Source organism: Mustela nigripes, chromosome 13 (genome assembly GCF_022355385.1).
Source record: "Mustela nigripes isolate SB6536 chromosome 13, MUSNIG.SB6536, whole genome shotgun sequence".
NCBI lineage: Eukaryota > Metazoa > Chordata > Mammalia > Carnivora > Mustelidae > Mustela > Mustela nigripes.
In genome coordinates, this window is record NC_081569.1 from 108,671,766 (window position 1) to 108,684,906 (window position 13,141).

General features: G+C 44.8%; 1 protein-coding gene across 1 annotated transcript in view; it reads left to right on the plus strand.

The window, feature by feature from the left end:
* RHOJ (ras homolog family member J) overlaps positions 1-13,141 on the plus strand; it is a 79,134-nt gene that overhangs the window by 45,583 nt on the left and 20,410 nt on the right. Inside the window, exon 2 of the mRNA XM_059373341.1 lies at positions 9,627-9,685. Within this exon, the coding sequence (XP_059229324.1) occupies positions 9,627-9,685 (59 nt within the window). The remainder of the gene's footprint in view (positions 1-9,626; positions 9,686-13,141) is intronic.

The window sequence follows — 13,141 nt, forward strand, 5'->3', positions numbered from 1 at the left end:
CTCCTTGCGAAGCATGGAGATTGCTTGAGATTCTCTCTGACCCTCTCCCTCTTCCCCAGAGCTCTTTCTCACTCTACTATAAATACATAAGTCTTTAAAAAATATAAAATAAAATAAAAGTTTACAATGTAAGGTTGCTCCATAACTGAAGGGGCCCAATTCCCAATTACTGCACTTTTAGGTTTCTGTTAGCAACTATAAATACTTTGGTGATCAATTGTCTTATATAAATATATTGTTGTACATATGTATGATTATTCCTGGGGATACACCGTAGAGATAGAATTGCTGAGTCAGAGACAGACCCGTGTTTCAGCATTTGATCTATATTGAAAAATGGCTTGCCAGAAAACTTGAACCAATTTACATTTCCTCCACATTCTGGTATTCACCAACACTGGGTGCCACTCTCTTCATTTTGTCAATTTGATAGGCCAGAGGTTTTATCTTGTTTAACTTGAATATTTTCACTCCAATATTCACTGGCCCTTAATTTATTTGTAAATTATACATATTCTTTATTTTTTTCTTCTGGATCAGTTATTATTCTTATTGATTAGAATATACTCTATGTATCAAAGATAACCTTCTTTAACCTTCATATATCGCGATTACTTTTTCCCAGTACACTTATGTTTCTTTCTTTTTTTCAAATCAAATGTATTGATCATTTTCTTTATGGTGTTCCCTTGCTGTTTTATTTCCAAATAGTAACCAACTGTCTAAATACAATATATTGACTACTTCATCTTTCTCCACTGCCATTTATATACTAAATTCTTACGCAGGTAGCATCAGCTCTATGGCTGAGATTCCTATTCCGTTTCATTGATTCTCGTGCCGGTGCCATGCTTCTTTAATTAGTATAACCTTATAATACATGTTAATGTATCCTAACCCACTTATCCTATCATTTTTTAATTATTAGCTATCCTCACCAATTTCACTTTCCATATAATGACTGTAATCACTCTGCAGGGTTCCCAGTTCAAAAATCCTATTGGAATTATTTTAAACTTATTAAACTGAGGAGGCCTAACATCTTTTTAATATAGAGTTTCTTGTCCAGATCCGTGTTTCTCCATGCCCTTCTTTTATGTTGCTCTGCAGAGTGCTTTTTCCAGAAAGGTCTTGTACATTACTAGGCAGTTTATAGTTTTTGTTGTCATTTTGAAAAGGATACTTTCCATCATATTTTCTAAGTACTTATAGCTGGTACCTGATGGAATTTTTATGGGCCAATAATTCTTCGAAAATTCTTCACAGGAACACACCAATCCACCTTCATCTTTACCCGATCTTTGCATTTCCACAGTGACTATTTCTAAACAAGGAGGGGAGAGTGTCGTTATACCCAAAGTGCCTCGTTCTCCTATTATATAGGTCAGACATGGCCAAAAAGATATCTGTGCAGCATTAGGTAAACTTTATGATTTTCCCACATATTATTTCATCTAATATTCACACCTCTCTGAAGTGGATTACTCTAGAATAATCAAGTTGTCATTAGTCCCATCTGGAAGATGAGAAAACAGAGGTTCAGATCTCAATCAGTCTCCTGAAGCGCTTGGTTAAAACGCAGACATCCAGGGTGCCTACATGGCTCAGATGGTTGAGTGTCTGTCTGCCTTGAGCTGAGGTCATGATCACAGGTCCTCGGATGGAGCCCCATTTCAAGATCTCTGCTTAGCAGGGAGTGTGCTTCTCCCTTTCCCTCTGCCACTCCCCCTACTTGTGTGCTCTCTCCCCTACCCAACAAACGAAAAAATAAAATCTTTGTAAAAACTAAAAAAAAGAAAGAAAGAAAGAAAGCAAACATCTGGGTCCTGTCGCACACCTATTCCGTCAAAATCTTAGGGGCAGGATGTGAAACCAGGGAATCTGTGTTTTTAGCTGGTTCCCCCTGGTGGCTGCCACGAAACATTTCGATCACAGCGTCAAAAGGCTATAATTGAACCCACCTTAGGCATCTATTCCACCATACTTCACAGCCAACCCAACAATTATGAGGGTTCTTCAAGCAATTTATGAAGAAGCTGGCATTTTTTAAAAGTATCTCTTTATACAGGGATCCTGAAAAAAACATGCTCTGCTGGTCTAGAATCCGGCAGCCCCAGGCTGGTGAGAATTATCTGGAAAAGGGGCAGAGGGCTCCAAACGCAGATCCCAGCCAGCAAAGCCCCACTGCCAGGGCAATCTCTCACAGTAGGTGGGCCAGCTCCAGCGGAGGACGCCATTGCTGGTGACCCCATCCTGCCCATTACTGTACAGAGAAGCTCACGGTGACCCTCTGGAAAATGCCCAAGACTCATCTACAGAAAATAAATGTCTCGGAGAAAACCTTCCACTTGGGTAGAGTTTAATGCACTTATCAGTCACTCAGCCACCATTTGTGGAGTTACAGGGCAGGCCGACGCTGAACTCTGAGACACGAGAATAAACAATACGCAATGCTGTATGACCCAGGAGCAAGGAGGCCTAGAAAGAGGCTTCAGGTATTTGGAGGGAATCAAGAACAAGTTATGGAAGGGAGTATTATGGTTGTGGGAGTTTTCCAGACTGACAAGTGCGGAGAGAGCATTCCAGAATTTCTTTTTCCAGAATTCCGGAGGGACTAACTTAAGCAAAGGCATCATGAGTATGATAGATTGTAAGAACTGTGGATCACTGGAGGGTAAAAAAATAAAAGAGAGTTGGAAGGGTAAGTCAGGGCCAGTAAACTCTTGGAAGGTATTTGAAGTTTATCTTGGAGATGTCCGGGAGCCACAGCTGCATGAACTCTGGTGGCAGTAAGGAAAGCACAGCAGCTGAGTCTGGAGGCCGGATGTGGATTAGGCAGCTTTGGCCATTGACAAGCCTGGGAAGTAAGGCCCGCACTGGGACAGCTGCAAGGATAATAAAGAGGACTCAGATTCCCAAGCTGCCAAGCAGGTAGAATTGGCAGGATGAATGTCGTGGAAGGAAAAGTGAGGCCAAGCAGAACTCCGAAATTCCAGGTTGTGGATGTCATGGAATCATGGCTTTGTGAAATTCCTTGAAAACCCTTGACAGGAACATACTATAAGTGTGTTCATCCCCAGTTGGCTCCAAGAGTCCTAGAACTAAACAAGCTCTGCCTCATCCTCCTCCTCCTCCTCCTTCTCTTCCATCATCAGACAAGTACTGGCAAGAGCAGACCTTTCCTGACGCACACTCCATGCCCAGAACCAAGGCAGCTTTGTTCCCACAAGCACTGTCCTCAAAGTTAATTGTTCTTTAAGAAGCCATTTGTTCAGTGATGCCTTCTTCCACCTGTGTGAGCTCTGCTGTACGAAATCATCATACCCACGCTCTCTCTTGCTCCCCAAATTTCCAATAAGAAAAATAAAGACTTAGGGAAGCTGTGGCTTGCTCAAGCTCCCAGAGTTCATTTGCAGTAAGTCCACAGTTTCAACCAGTTCTTCCAACCTAAAATCCAGGGCGGTTACACGTCAAAATAACTACAAACCCAATCCCCTGTCATGATTCCTAAATGCCTAAAAGAGAAAGAAACATGACCAGGGATGGAAGATGCCTGCAGATATGTGGTAGCCGGTTCACATGGAATTCTCATTTTTGTAGGACCCATATACAGACCCAACAATGACAACAAAAACAATAACAACAACAAGACCTCAGCTCAGAATCCAAACAGATTCTTGGGTAGCTTGGTGGGTTTTCTCCTTGGTCTGTGTTCTACAGAAACAAGACCTCATGCCTGCACATCAAATAAGAGACATACCCAGGCAACTTTTATTTGGAGAGTAAGTAGGGGAGGAAAAGGGTAGAGGGAAAGGGAGAGCCTGCTGCTCAGCAAACAAGAAGCAAAGAAGGGGAAAGAGCTAGCTGGGGTGGGCCAGTGAAGACGGGTGAAAAAGGTTTCACGCCACATGAACAAAGAGGATCGTGAATGCTGGAAGTTTGAAACTGACCAGGAAGGAATTCACCAACATTCCTATTTAGGAAAATGTATCTTTTATTTCTAGTTTCATACAGTTTTCTAACCTACTTTTTTTTTTTTTTTTTAAGGATTTTTATTTGTTTGTCAGAAAGAGAGAGCATGGGCAGTGGGGAAGGGCAGAGGCAGAGGGAGAAGCAGGCTCCCCACTGAACAGGGAGCCAGACACAGGGCTTGATCCCAGGACTCTGGGATCATGACCTGAGCCAAAGGCAGACACTTAACCAACTGAGCCACCCAGGCATGCCCTAACTTACTTTAATTTGAAGAAAGTCTCAGATGCTTCTGAACTGGTCCCTTATAAAAGGGACATGTGCACTCTGAGGCTTCAACCAGGTCACAAACACACACAGGCAGCTCCTAAGAGTGGCCAGGGAAGCTAGATAACTCACTGCCCCAGACAGGCTCTTCCAGAAAGGAAGAAGAGTAGAGGATGAGGGTCAGTTCAGAGAGGGGAAAGGTGAGGCTGCTCCTGAAGGTGTCCAGTCAGCTAGGCATGATCAAAGTCATGATCAAGAATTTTCATTTAAAACTCTCCATTTCTTACAGCCCCCTAGACACAGACAGACTGTTGTGATAATTACCCCTGACTATGAACAACTTAGAAAGACTTTTTATGGCCCCTTAGGGTAAACATGATTTGTTCATTTCCCAGGTGAGAGACCAACTGGCTTGCCCAACATCTCAGCAAATGAGTCACAAAGCATGGACTTGGATTCAGACATGAACAAAAATTATCTGAAACTTGGATATAAGCCTAAGAGCTTGAAACTCTCCTTTCGCTGTCTTGTAGGGGCAACCCTCCTCCCAGGGACTAACAATCTAGGGGAATGTACCTTTGTGTGATTCTGCTAACTAAAAACTTGGGACTTTCTGAAGGTGCATGTTAACTTATAAATCTTAACAGGTGGACACGCAAAGAATTCCCATTTAGTAGAAAAGACAACGTGGAAGGTTATCTTTTTCACAGAACAACAACTAGTTTCCCATTGAACCTAGTCACTTCCTCCAACGGCTCTTCTTTTTAAGTACCTCTAAATGTCAGTTCTTCAAAATGCTCCTTGCATTAGATTTGTCACCTTACTGGTTCCCTCATCAATAAGTTAATAAATCTTTGACCTATCTTCATCCTATATTTACCTGAGAGCCACGTTTCTGACCTTCTTTAAAATTCTATTTCTTGCTAGATATATCACCTAGTTTTTCTTCCTCCAAAATAGCACCTTTAGGGTATTACATGCGCACACCTCGTTGGGTCTGCTTCAGCCTACCTCCCAGAGTACACTCCACACGAGCCATGCGGACAGCTGGCTAGGTGCTGGGAAGGAAAGGGCGGCTTCCACCCGGCTGACCTGGCATTCCCACCATTGCGGTTCTTTGGCTTCATCACTGATGCATCAAGTTGACTTCCAAAGACTGCTCCTGGCGGATGAGACGGCCAGCCCACCATCAAACAAGGGAGGGACTTTGGATCAAGTGCCTCGTGCTGCTCATGAGCTGGGCTGAGGGTCTGACCTGGCTTTCAGGGAATGACCAACACTTCCTCATCCAGGTTTGCAAATGACACATGGGGCCAGACGCAAGGGGACTGAAATGCCGAGGGGAGCAGGTTCCGAGCCCACCCGGGACATTTTCTTTCTGGGTGATGCTCAAGAGAGCCCACCCCCCACCCCCGACTTCGACTTCATTAGCACCTCGTTCAGCTCACAAAATTAACCACTCATGTCTGTGCAAAGAACCACAAGGAAGCAAAGATCTTAAAGGATTTGGAGAAGAAGGCCTTCATTTTACATCTTAACAGGCAACTTTTCACACTTTACTGAGAGAACCAACAGAGCCATTATCAGGTCATCTGACACACTCTCTTTAAAACCCCTCTACACTCAGTAAACAACTCTAATAGCTCCAAGAATAGACAGTGTTCTGGGATTGTAGCCTGACCGTAGCCTGACCGCGGTCTGCCAGGCAGATTAGCTGGCTGTACCTTCCCAGCAGGCCATGTCCTGCCAGGGTGCTTCTAGCTGCAGCTCGGTGCATTTTGAAGGACTTCTTCCACCTGAGTTGCCCCTGGTGTTCCGTTTCTGTACCATGTGCTCAGCCTCAACTGTGTATACTAGGAACTGTGCTGTGTACCATGTGGGATAGGAAGTATGGACATTCTTCCTCCAAGGTCTTCCTATCCAGCAGGAGATAGAAGACAGAGATCTAAATAGCTAACATTTGGGGGTAGAAAATGACCAGTAGGGGCGCCTGGGTGTCTCAGTGGGTTAAGCTTCTGCCTTTAGCTCAGGTAAGGATCTCAGGGTCCTGGGATGGGGCCCTGCATTGGGCTCCCTGCTCAGTGGCGAGTCTGCTTCTCCTTCTCCCTTTCCCTTTCCCTCTGTGATCTGACTCTCAGTCTCTCAAATAAATAAAGTTTAAAAAAAAAAAGTGACCAATAATTCACAAACACTATGAAATTTTGTTCCAGTTAATTGGCACTGGGGATTCAGAGGACAGCAAGACAGGTCCCTGTCCTTACTAAAGGTTCAGGAAGCCTTTGTTGAAGGGAAGGAGGGGAGAGCAACAATTGTTCAGCGCTTGCTACAGACCAGGCTGTGTGCCAGGCATTTTCTCATTTAATATGCTCTTTACAGGTGCTCTCTTTGGTAGGTGATGTTATTCCCATTTTTAACAAATAAAAAAGGCGGGGCTCAGAGATGTTAGGTGACTTTCCCAAGATCACACAAATGGTGAACAGCAAAGGTAGGTGTCCAACACGGAACCATGGGACTTAGAAGATCCTGCTCTTTCATCCTCACTACTATCAGCATCCTAGGGCCTTTCCAGCTGTCATGTGTTTCCAAATTGAAGAACTTTGTAGGACACAGGGTGGCAAGCCATAAGGCTTCCACTGCTCCTTTAAGATAAGGACTCATAAAGCCATTTGCACTCTGGACAGCCTGTGATGATGAATGCCTGGTTCTGTCCCTCTGTGTTCCCTAGCATCATCCGTGGGATCCACTTATCTCCCTCCAATAAAATGGGAGACTGAAAGAGCAGAAAAGAGAGAACAACAGTGATTGCCAGGGCTAGGGGTACAAGCGCTGCCCCTCCTTTTGGGATCCCTCCACCAGGGCTGGCCAAATACACAGAGTAGATAGCCGTTACCCAACAAAGCTGAAAGCCGATGAGACTTCCACCTGAAAAATGCACCCCCCCCCTTTTTTATCCTTAATACGAGGAAATTATTTCAATTCTTTCTCTTTCGCTTTCTTTGGGAGAAAGAATTCAGGACTTCCGTAGCTTTACAAAGCCTTTGGGGAAAAGTCTAAATTAGTACGCCGGGCGATGTGCGCTCACCTATTCGGCCTCACCTCCCCCAATAAACCCGGGGTAGCTGGTGAGCCACCCCTGTCCCTCCCCTAGTGTGCCCTGATCAACTCACGGCCACCCCTGGAACACAGCTTACACCTGTCCTCCCGAAAGCCTCCTCTGACACGCGTTGCGTGTGTGCGCATGCGTGTGTACGTGTGTGCGCTGCGCATGGTCCCTCCCCCGCCGGCACGCACACACGTGCGCGCATGCCCAGTAAAACAGCAATGGCCCTACTGTGTGCTCCCACAGCCCTCCGCGCTGCCCAGGCAGGGTGTTTACCACGTGGCTCGGTGCCCCACCAGGCCTTGCGGGTGAACCCCTCCTCCCCACCCTCCAGGACAGGAGGGATTCTAGCTGGGCTTTGTAGTCCCAACACTGAGTGCGGTCCGGGAACCCCGTAAACCCTGGGAAGGACAGACAGAGGGCCAACTCTGCGGGAGTCTCCTCCCAAAGGCTGCAGGGGGAGCAAAGGGTGGGGCCGGGGGGAAGCGGGGGCCGGAGGGAGGAGCCGCAGCACTCCTACAACAGAGGTCAGAGCCGTTGATGAGGAACATCTGCAGCGCCCACGGGGGCCGTGAGGATGATCTGGCATCTGGTGCTCGCGCTGGAGATGGCCCTGGGCCTGCAGGTCGCGGGACGCGCCAGGAGGGTCCCCACAACAGCCCTTCCCTCCCCCTCCAGCCCCGACCCGCCTGTCTTGGGCTCACCAAAGCAGGAAATTCCATGCTGTAATGGTTGGATTTCTTCCCTTCATTCCTGACCCATGACTAGGTAACGAATTGGTCATGAAAGAAACCACTTCGGCAGACTTCAGGAACATCTGAGCGCGCGCCAAGCATGCAGGGAGAGGGAAATGGGTCCGGACAGAGCTCGGGCGACCCAGTCTCACCTTCATTCCCATTGCTCGCCTGATAGGAAAGGAAATCAAAACGTTGGGAAGCCCCTCTTCTGTCAGCATTGGTGCCGGCGTTGCTTGGAGCTGAGTCCATCAGGTCAACATTTGAAAGCTGCTCCCGGCGAGCGGCTGCAGCCCCGTTATCCAGCCGCACACTTGTCGATCTGGGTAGATGAGAAACATCGATCCCCGTGTCTAGGGAGGCAGCGCTTTTAAACCAATGCTTTTCAGAGGATGAGCCTTTGAGAGGTACTTAGCCTTCGTGTAGCCCAGGAACCTGAGAACCAATACAGGCCCAATCAGTCCTGAATCAGCAGCTCTCAATCAGGCTGGAGAACAGGGTGGTGGGCAGGGGTGGGAAGCCGGTGACAAAGGTTCCCCCGCCATAGATCTGTCTTTCCTGCATAGCTAATGGTTGGAGGAACCAAAAACCATTTTTATACAGTATTTGCACATTTTTTGATTAAGAAAAAAAATCACAGACTCCCTCACATTTTACTTCCTTCTTCTAAAAAGAGATTAAAGGGGGGCGCTTAAATTCACTCTTTCTATTCACCATGAGGTTGTATTTCTTTTGCATTCCATGTGATCCGTCTCGGTTTAGTTTCAAGTTGGGACTCTATTTCATTTCCAGACAGGTACAGAGTGGTCTGTATCCCTCTATTACTTCTCCCTTTGGGGCACAATTACTTGGCAAGGCAGTAAGCCTGCTAGGTAAATCAAACTGTCAACTTTCCACTCTATGTACACCCTTCAGGTCTATGAAAGCAAAACCGGACAACATCTCCTGCACCTAACATTCAATATTGTAATAAATCAGGTGGGCTAAAGCACTTATTTAATCTTTAAAAAAAAAAAACTTTTTAAAAATAAATGTTAAGCCCTTCTCATTTCGTTATTAGCTTTGCCTTATAGACTATAAAATAGGTGAGTCACTAGTCTTGGTTTTCATGGTTTTATTAACATTGCAGAGACAGACTATAGCAGAAAGATTTCAAACAGAGAAGTTGCTCACACAGTTCTATATCCTGAAACATGGCTCAAATGAAATAAAAGGAAAAAATAACCAAACCAAGAAAGGCTCCAGCAACCTTTTCCTTTCAAGAGCTTGATATTCCAGGGCCTAATAGGGATCCATGAGTAGCCTACAGAGCGCCCTCACGACACCAATAATACTCATCTCAGCTGAAAAATTAGGAACTTGGCTGAGCCCATCTGCTCTCACTGCAGGCCAAGGTTGCCTTTCATTTGGAAATCATGCGGTCAGCTTGGTTTAGAATATACGTGGGTGAGGCATATGCTTCTCCTTACCGCCCAGAAAGATGCTAGCGTGGAGAAATGTGAAGCCTCCTGATGAAAACTTGCATTTATGGACTCTCCTCTTCTCTTTTCCCCTAGTTACCGTGACAGTGGGAGGCAAGCAACACTTGCTCGGACTGTATGACACCGCAGGACAGGTACAGTGTCACTGTTTTGATTCATCAAGGGTTTAGGAGTGGAGAGAATGATCCATGTGGCTAGGCATGTAGGAACAGATATGGCCTGTTCTGATCACTTGGGACAAATTTATTGTCTATCAAAATGACAACCAATGGCACATTCTTAATATCTTAACAACGTTTATAATTACAAAAAAGCCAAATCGTTACATTACTCAAAGTGTTGATGAGCAAATAACTATTCATTCATTGGTTGGTGTATATCGATAACCAAAATAATGTTGTTTGGCCAAGTACCTCAATTTCTTCCTACCCATGCCAATTCCAAATTCGGGATTAATGAGTCAATTTTATAAATTTTCATTTCATCTATTTTTTTTCACATCATATTCTTTGCCCAGCCTTTATGTGAATTGTCTAATGAGCTGTGGAAAGATCCAAAAAGAGATGGGGGATGGGGGTGGGGGTAGGGGAGGGAGATGTATTAAGTGTCAGTAAGAAGACAAGCCAGGATCCTGAATGATTTCCAAAAGTGAGGGTCAAGTCCTGAATAACCAGAGGTTGACTCTAAATTCTCTAAGCTTCTTGAATGCTCTCACTCTGTCGGAGATGTATTTTCAAGATGGAGAATGTGGCCAACCGGTAATGTAAGGCCATGGATTAGAAAGAACCCTCCACACTTATTAACTAGCATGTGCCCTCCATGGATCAAAATGCCACCTCATCTCTCTTTCCTTGTATCCTACACTCCACTATGAAAGGTTTCTAATGTTACAAATTCATGGGTTAAGCAATTGATGGCTGTGGCCCAATTTCTTTGATAGAGCTTTTGTTACCATTGGGTCATTTATTTAGGTCAAAATCAGCAGGTTATTCAGTCTGTCCAAACTCATACATCTTAAGTCCTTTGGAGTGAACACTGACCATGCTCTTTCCTACTGTGACTTTCCCGGTTATGGTTCTTTGTAGTTATGCATTTGTCTGGGCTTTTTTTTTTTTTTTTTTTTTTTTTCACGATTATCTGGAGATAGGTCTTTTTGCTCAATCTGAAAACTCTGTACTAGGATAAATAATAAGAAATGGAATTTGGGGGGATTTCTGTGTGTATTTGCAAGGACCATCTATAAAAGCCTGTGGGACATCAGAAGCTGATGTCGGGTAAGCCTGGACAGTGTGGAACCTGGAAAAAATCTTGCACCAGACTCCAGACTTGTAAGAGTGAGTCAGCGACCCTTCATTTGAAGATGCTTGTGTTAGCCAGCTGCTCTCAGGAACTGGGGGGTAGAGGAGATTTCTCACATCGATATCAAGACACAGAACTAGGAGACGATGCTTCAAATGCCTAAATCACAAACTCGGTTGGGCTCCTCTGGGTTAAGGTACCAAGGTGTCCGTGCACCTGCTGCTTGAATGCCCCTCCACCAGAAAGCCTTGCAGCAATAGAGTTACTCTGTTTTTTGGATTGAATTTGCCTATTTTCATTCAGTCATATAGTTATTAGGGTGTCCCCATTCACCAGAAACTCACATCCTGGAAGAGAGAGGAGTTTACACCCTTGATCTCCACAGTCAGCATTCATAAATACAGTCTAGTTTTGAAAAGTTCAAAACAGCAAGGATTATTGCCTGGCTCTGAAACTTCTCTGTTTCCCTCGCCTTCTGAAAAGCTACGTGTGCCCCTCATACCCATCCAGTGCTCTCCCCCTCAGTAGCAATCCATAACAATTGTTAACTTCTATCCATTCATTGTCCCCAGAACAACCTCCCCAAGCCTCTATTTAATTTCAAATCCAATAAAACTGTTTAAAAGCCCCTGTAGAGTTTAATTAGTCTTTCCCACTGCTGTCCTTTTTAGAAAAAAAAAAATTTTAAATAACATTAGTATAGGACTTAAAGCTGTAAGGCAGTATAAAAATAAGCTCCTTAAGCTCCAACTTGAAATAAATAGAATGACCCAAACTTCTGACACAGAAGATGTGATGGGCGCTGATAAAATATCACACGTGGGTTATAGACATTTCTGCAACTTAACTTGTACTCTAATGCTTTCTGCCCGCTGCTTTAAAAGCTCAAACGTGGACAAGGATCATAGGGGTACATGCAGCTTGGGGAAGAGGAATCAGAACACATCTTAAAGTTCTTCTAGGTCTAAAATTCTATGATTAGGACTTTTAACATACTACTTCAAGAAGGCCTAAAAGACCTGGAGTAATTAAGCAAAATTATTTGAGGCCAGACCCAAGGGAGACCTTCCAGCAGCAAAGGATTATTAAATATTGGAGTGTGTTACACTAAAGGGTGACATGTAATTCATTTTGTACAATAGTGGTGGTTCTCAGTCTTAAGCAGAGATCAGAATCACATGCAGGTCCTGTTAAATCCAGGTCCCTGGGCCCCAGTTCCAGAATTTCTGATTCTATGGGTCTGAAATGGGGCCCAAGAATTTGCATTTCTAACATGCTTCCTAATCCTGTGGCTGCTGGTCTGTACACCACATTTAAAGAAACACATCTGGGGGTACCTGGGTGGCTCAGTCGGTTTAGCAACTGTCTCTTAGTCTCAGTGGGGTCTTGATCTTAGGGTCATGAGTTCAAGCCCCGTGCTGGGGGTGGGCAGGGAACCATTGTTCTAGAACTTTGCCACTCAAAGTGTGGTCCACCAGCAGCATCGACATCACCAAGGGAGCTTGTTAGGAATGCAGATTTTCAAGCCCATCCTACCGAATCTGAAAATTCATGTTCAGAAGATCCCCACATGACCTATAGGAGAAGCACTGCTCTACAAGTCTTTGGCGATCGGGGCATGGCTTTAACCTTAGGAGGGTGCAGCAGAAAATATACCCCTCCCCTGAGCTGATTCCCCTGGTTCTACCCTTCTGCTAATCAGGCTTTGTGACACGTTTAACTTAGAAGCACAATCCCAAAATTCCCATTGCTGGCCTCAGGTAGGATCATCCACTATCCTCAGTTATATTCCAGCAAATGTCACTGAGGTCACAAGGTTAAGGGACATTCAACTAATTCAAAAATACGCATGATGGCCGGAGTTACTAAGGAAGAGAAGTGATCTCAAAACCAACTGATTAATCCCTGAACTGCAAAAAAAAAAAAAAAAAAAAAAAGAAAGAAAGAAGTTTCTGAAACCAACTCTAGAATGCTATCTTGCTGGGAATATTTAGATTTTCTTACATGAATAAACCAGCAAGTAGTGTCCCTCCTTTTTGTTTTGAACTAACTGTGAGTCAGAGTCAATGAACACAACCTCAAGAGGTGCATGTTCTAAAAAGTGAAGTGATCGGAACTTGGTATTTCTATGCTCAAAGTCAGCCCTAGACAAAATGCTTTAACCTAGCTCTGTCCATGTGGTCATACCTAGTCCTTTTGGACACATCACGGCGGTGTCTCCAGGCACCCCCCAAGACAGGCTCCTGGCCCTTCAGGAACCCACCAAGCATTTGCTAAAGACAGTTCAGAAT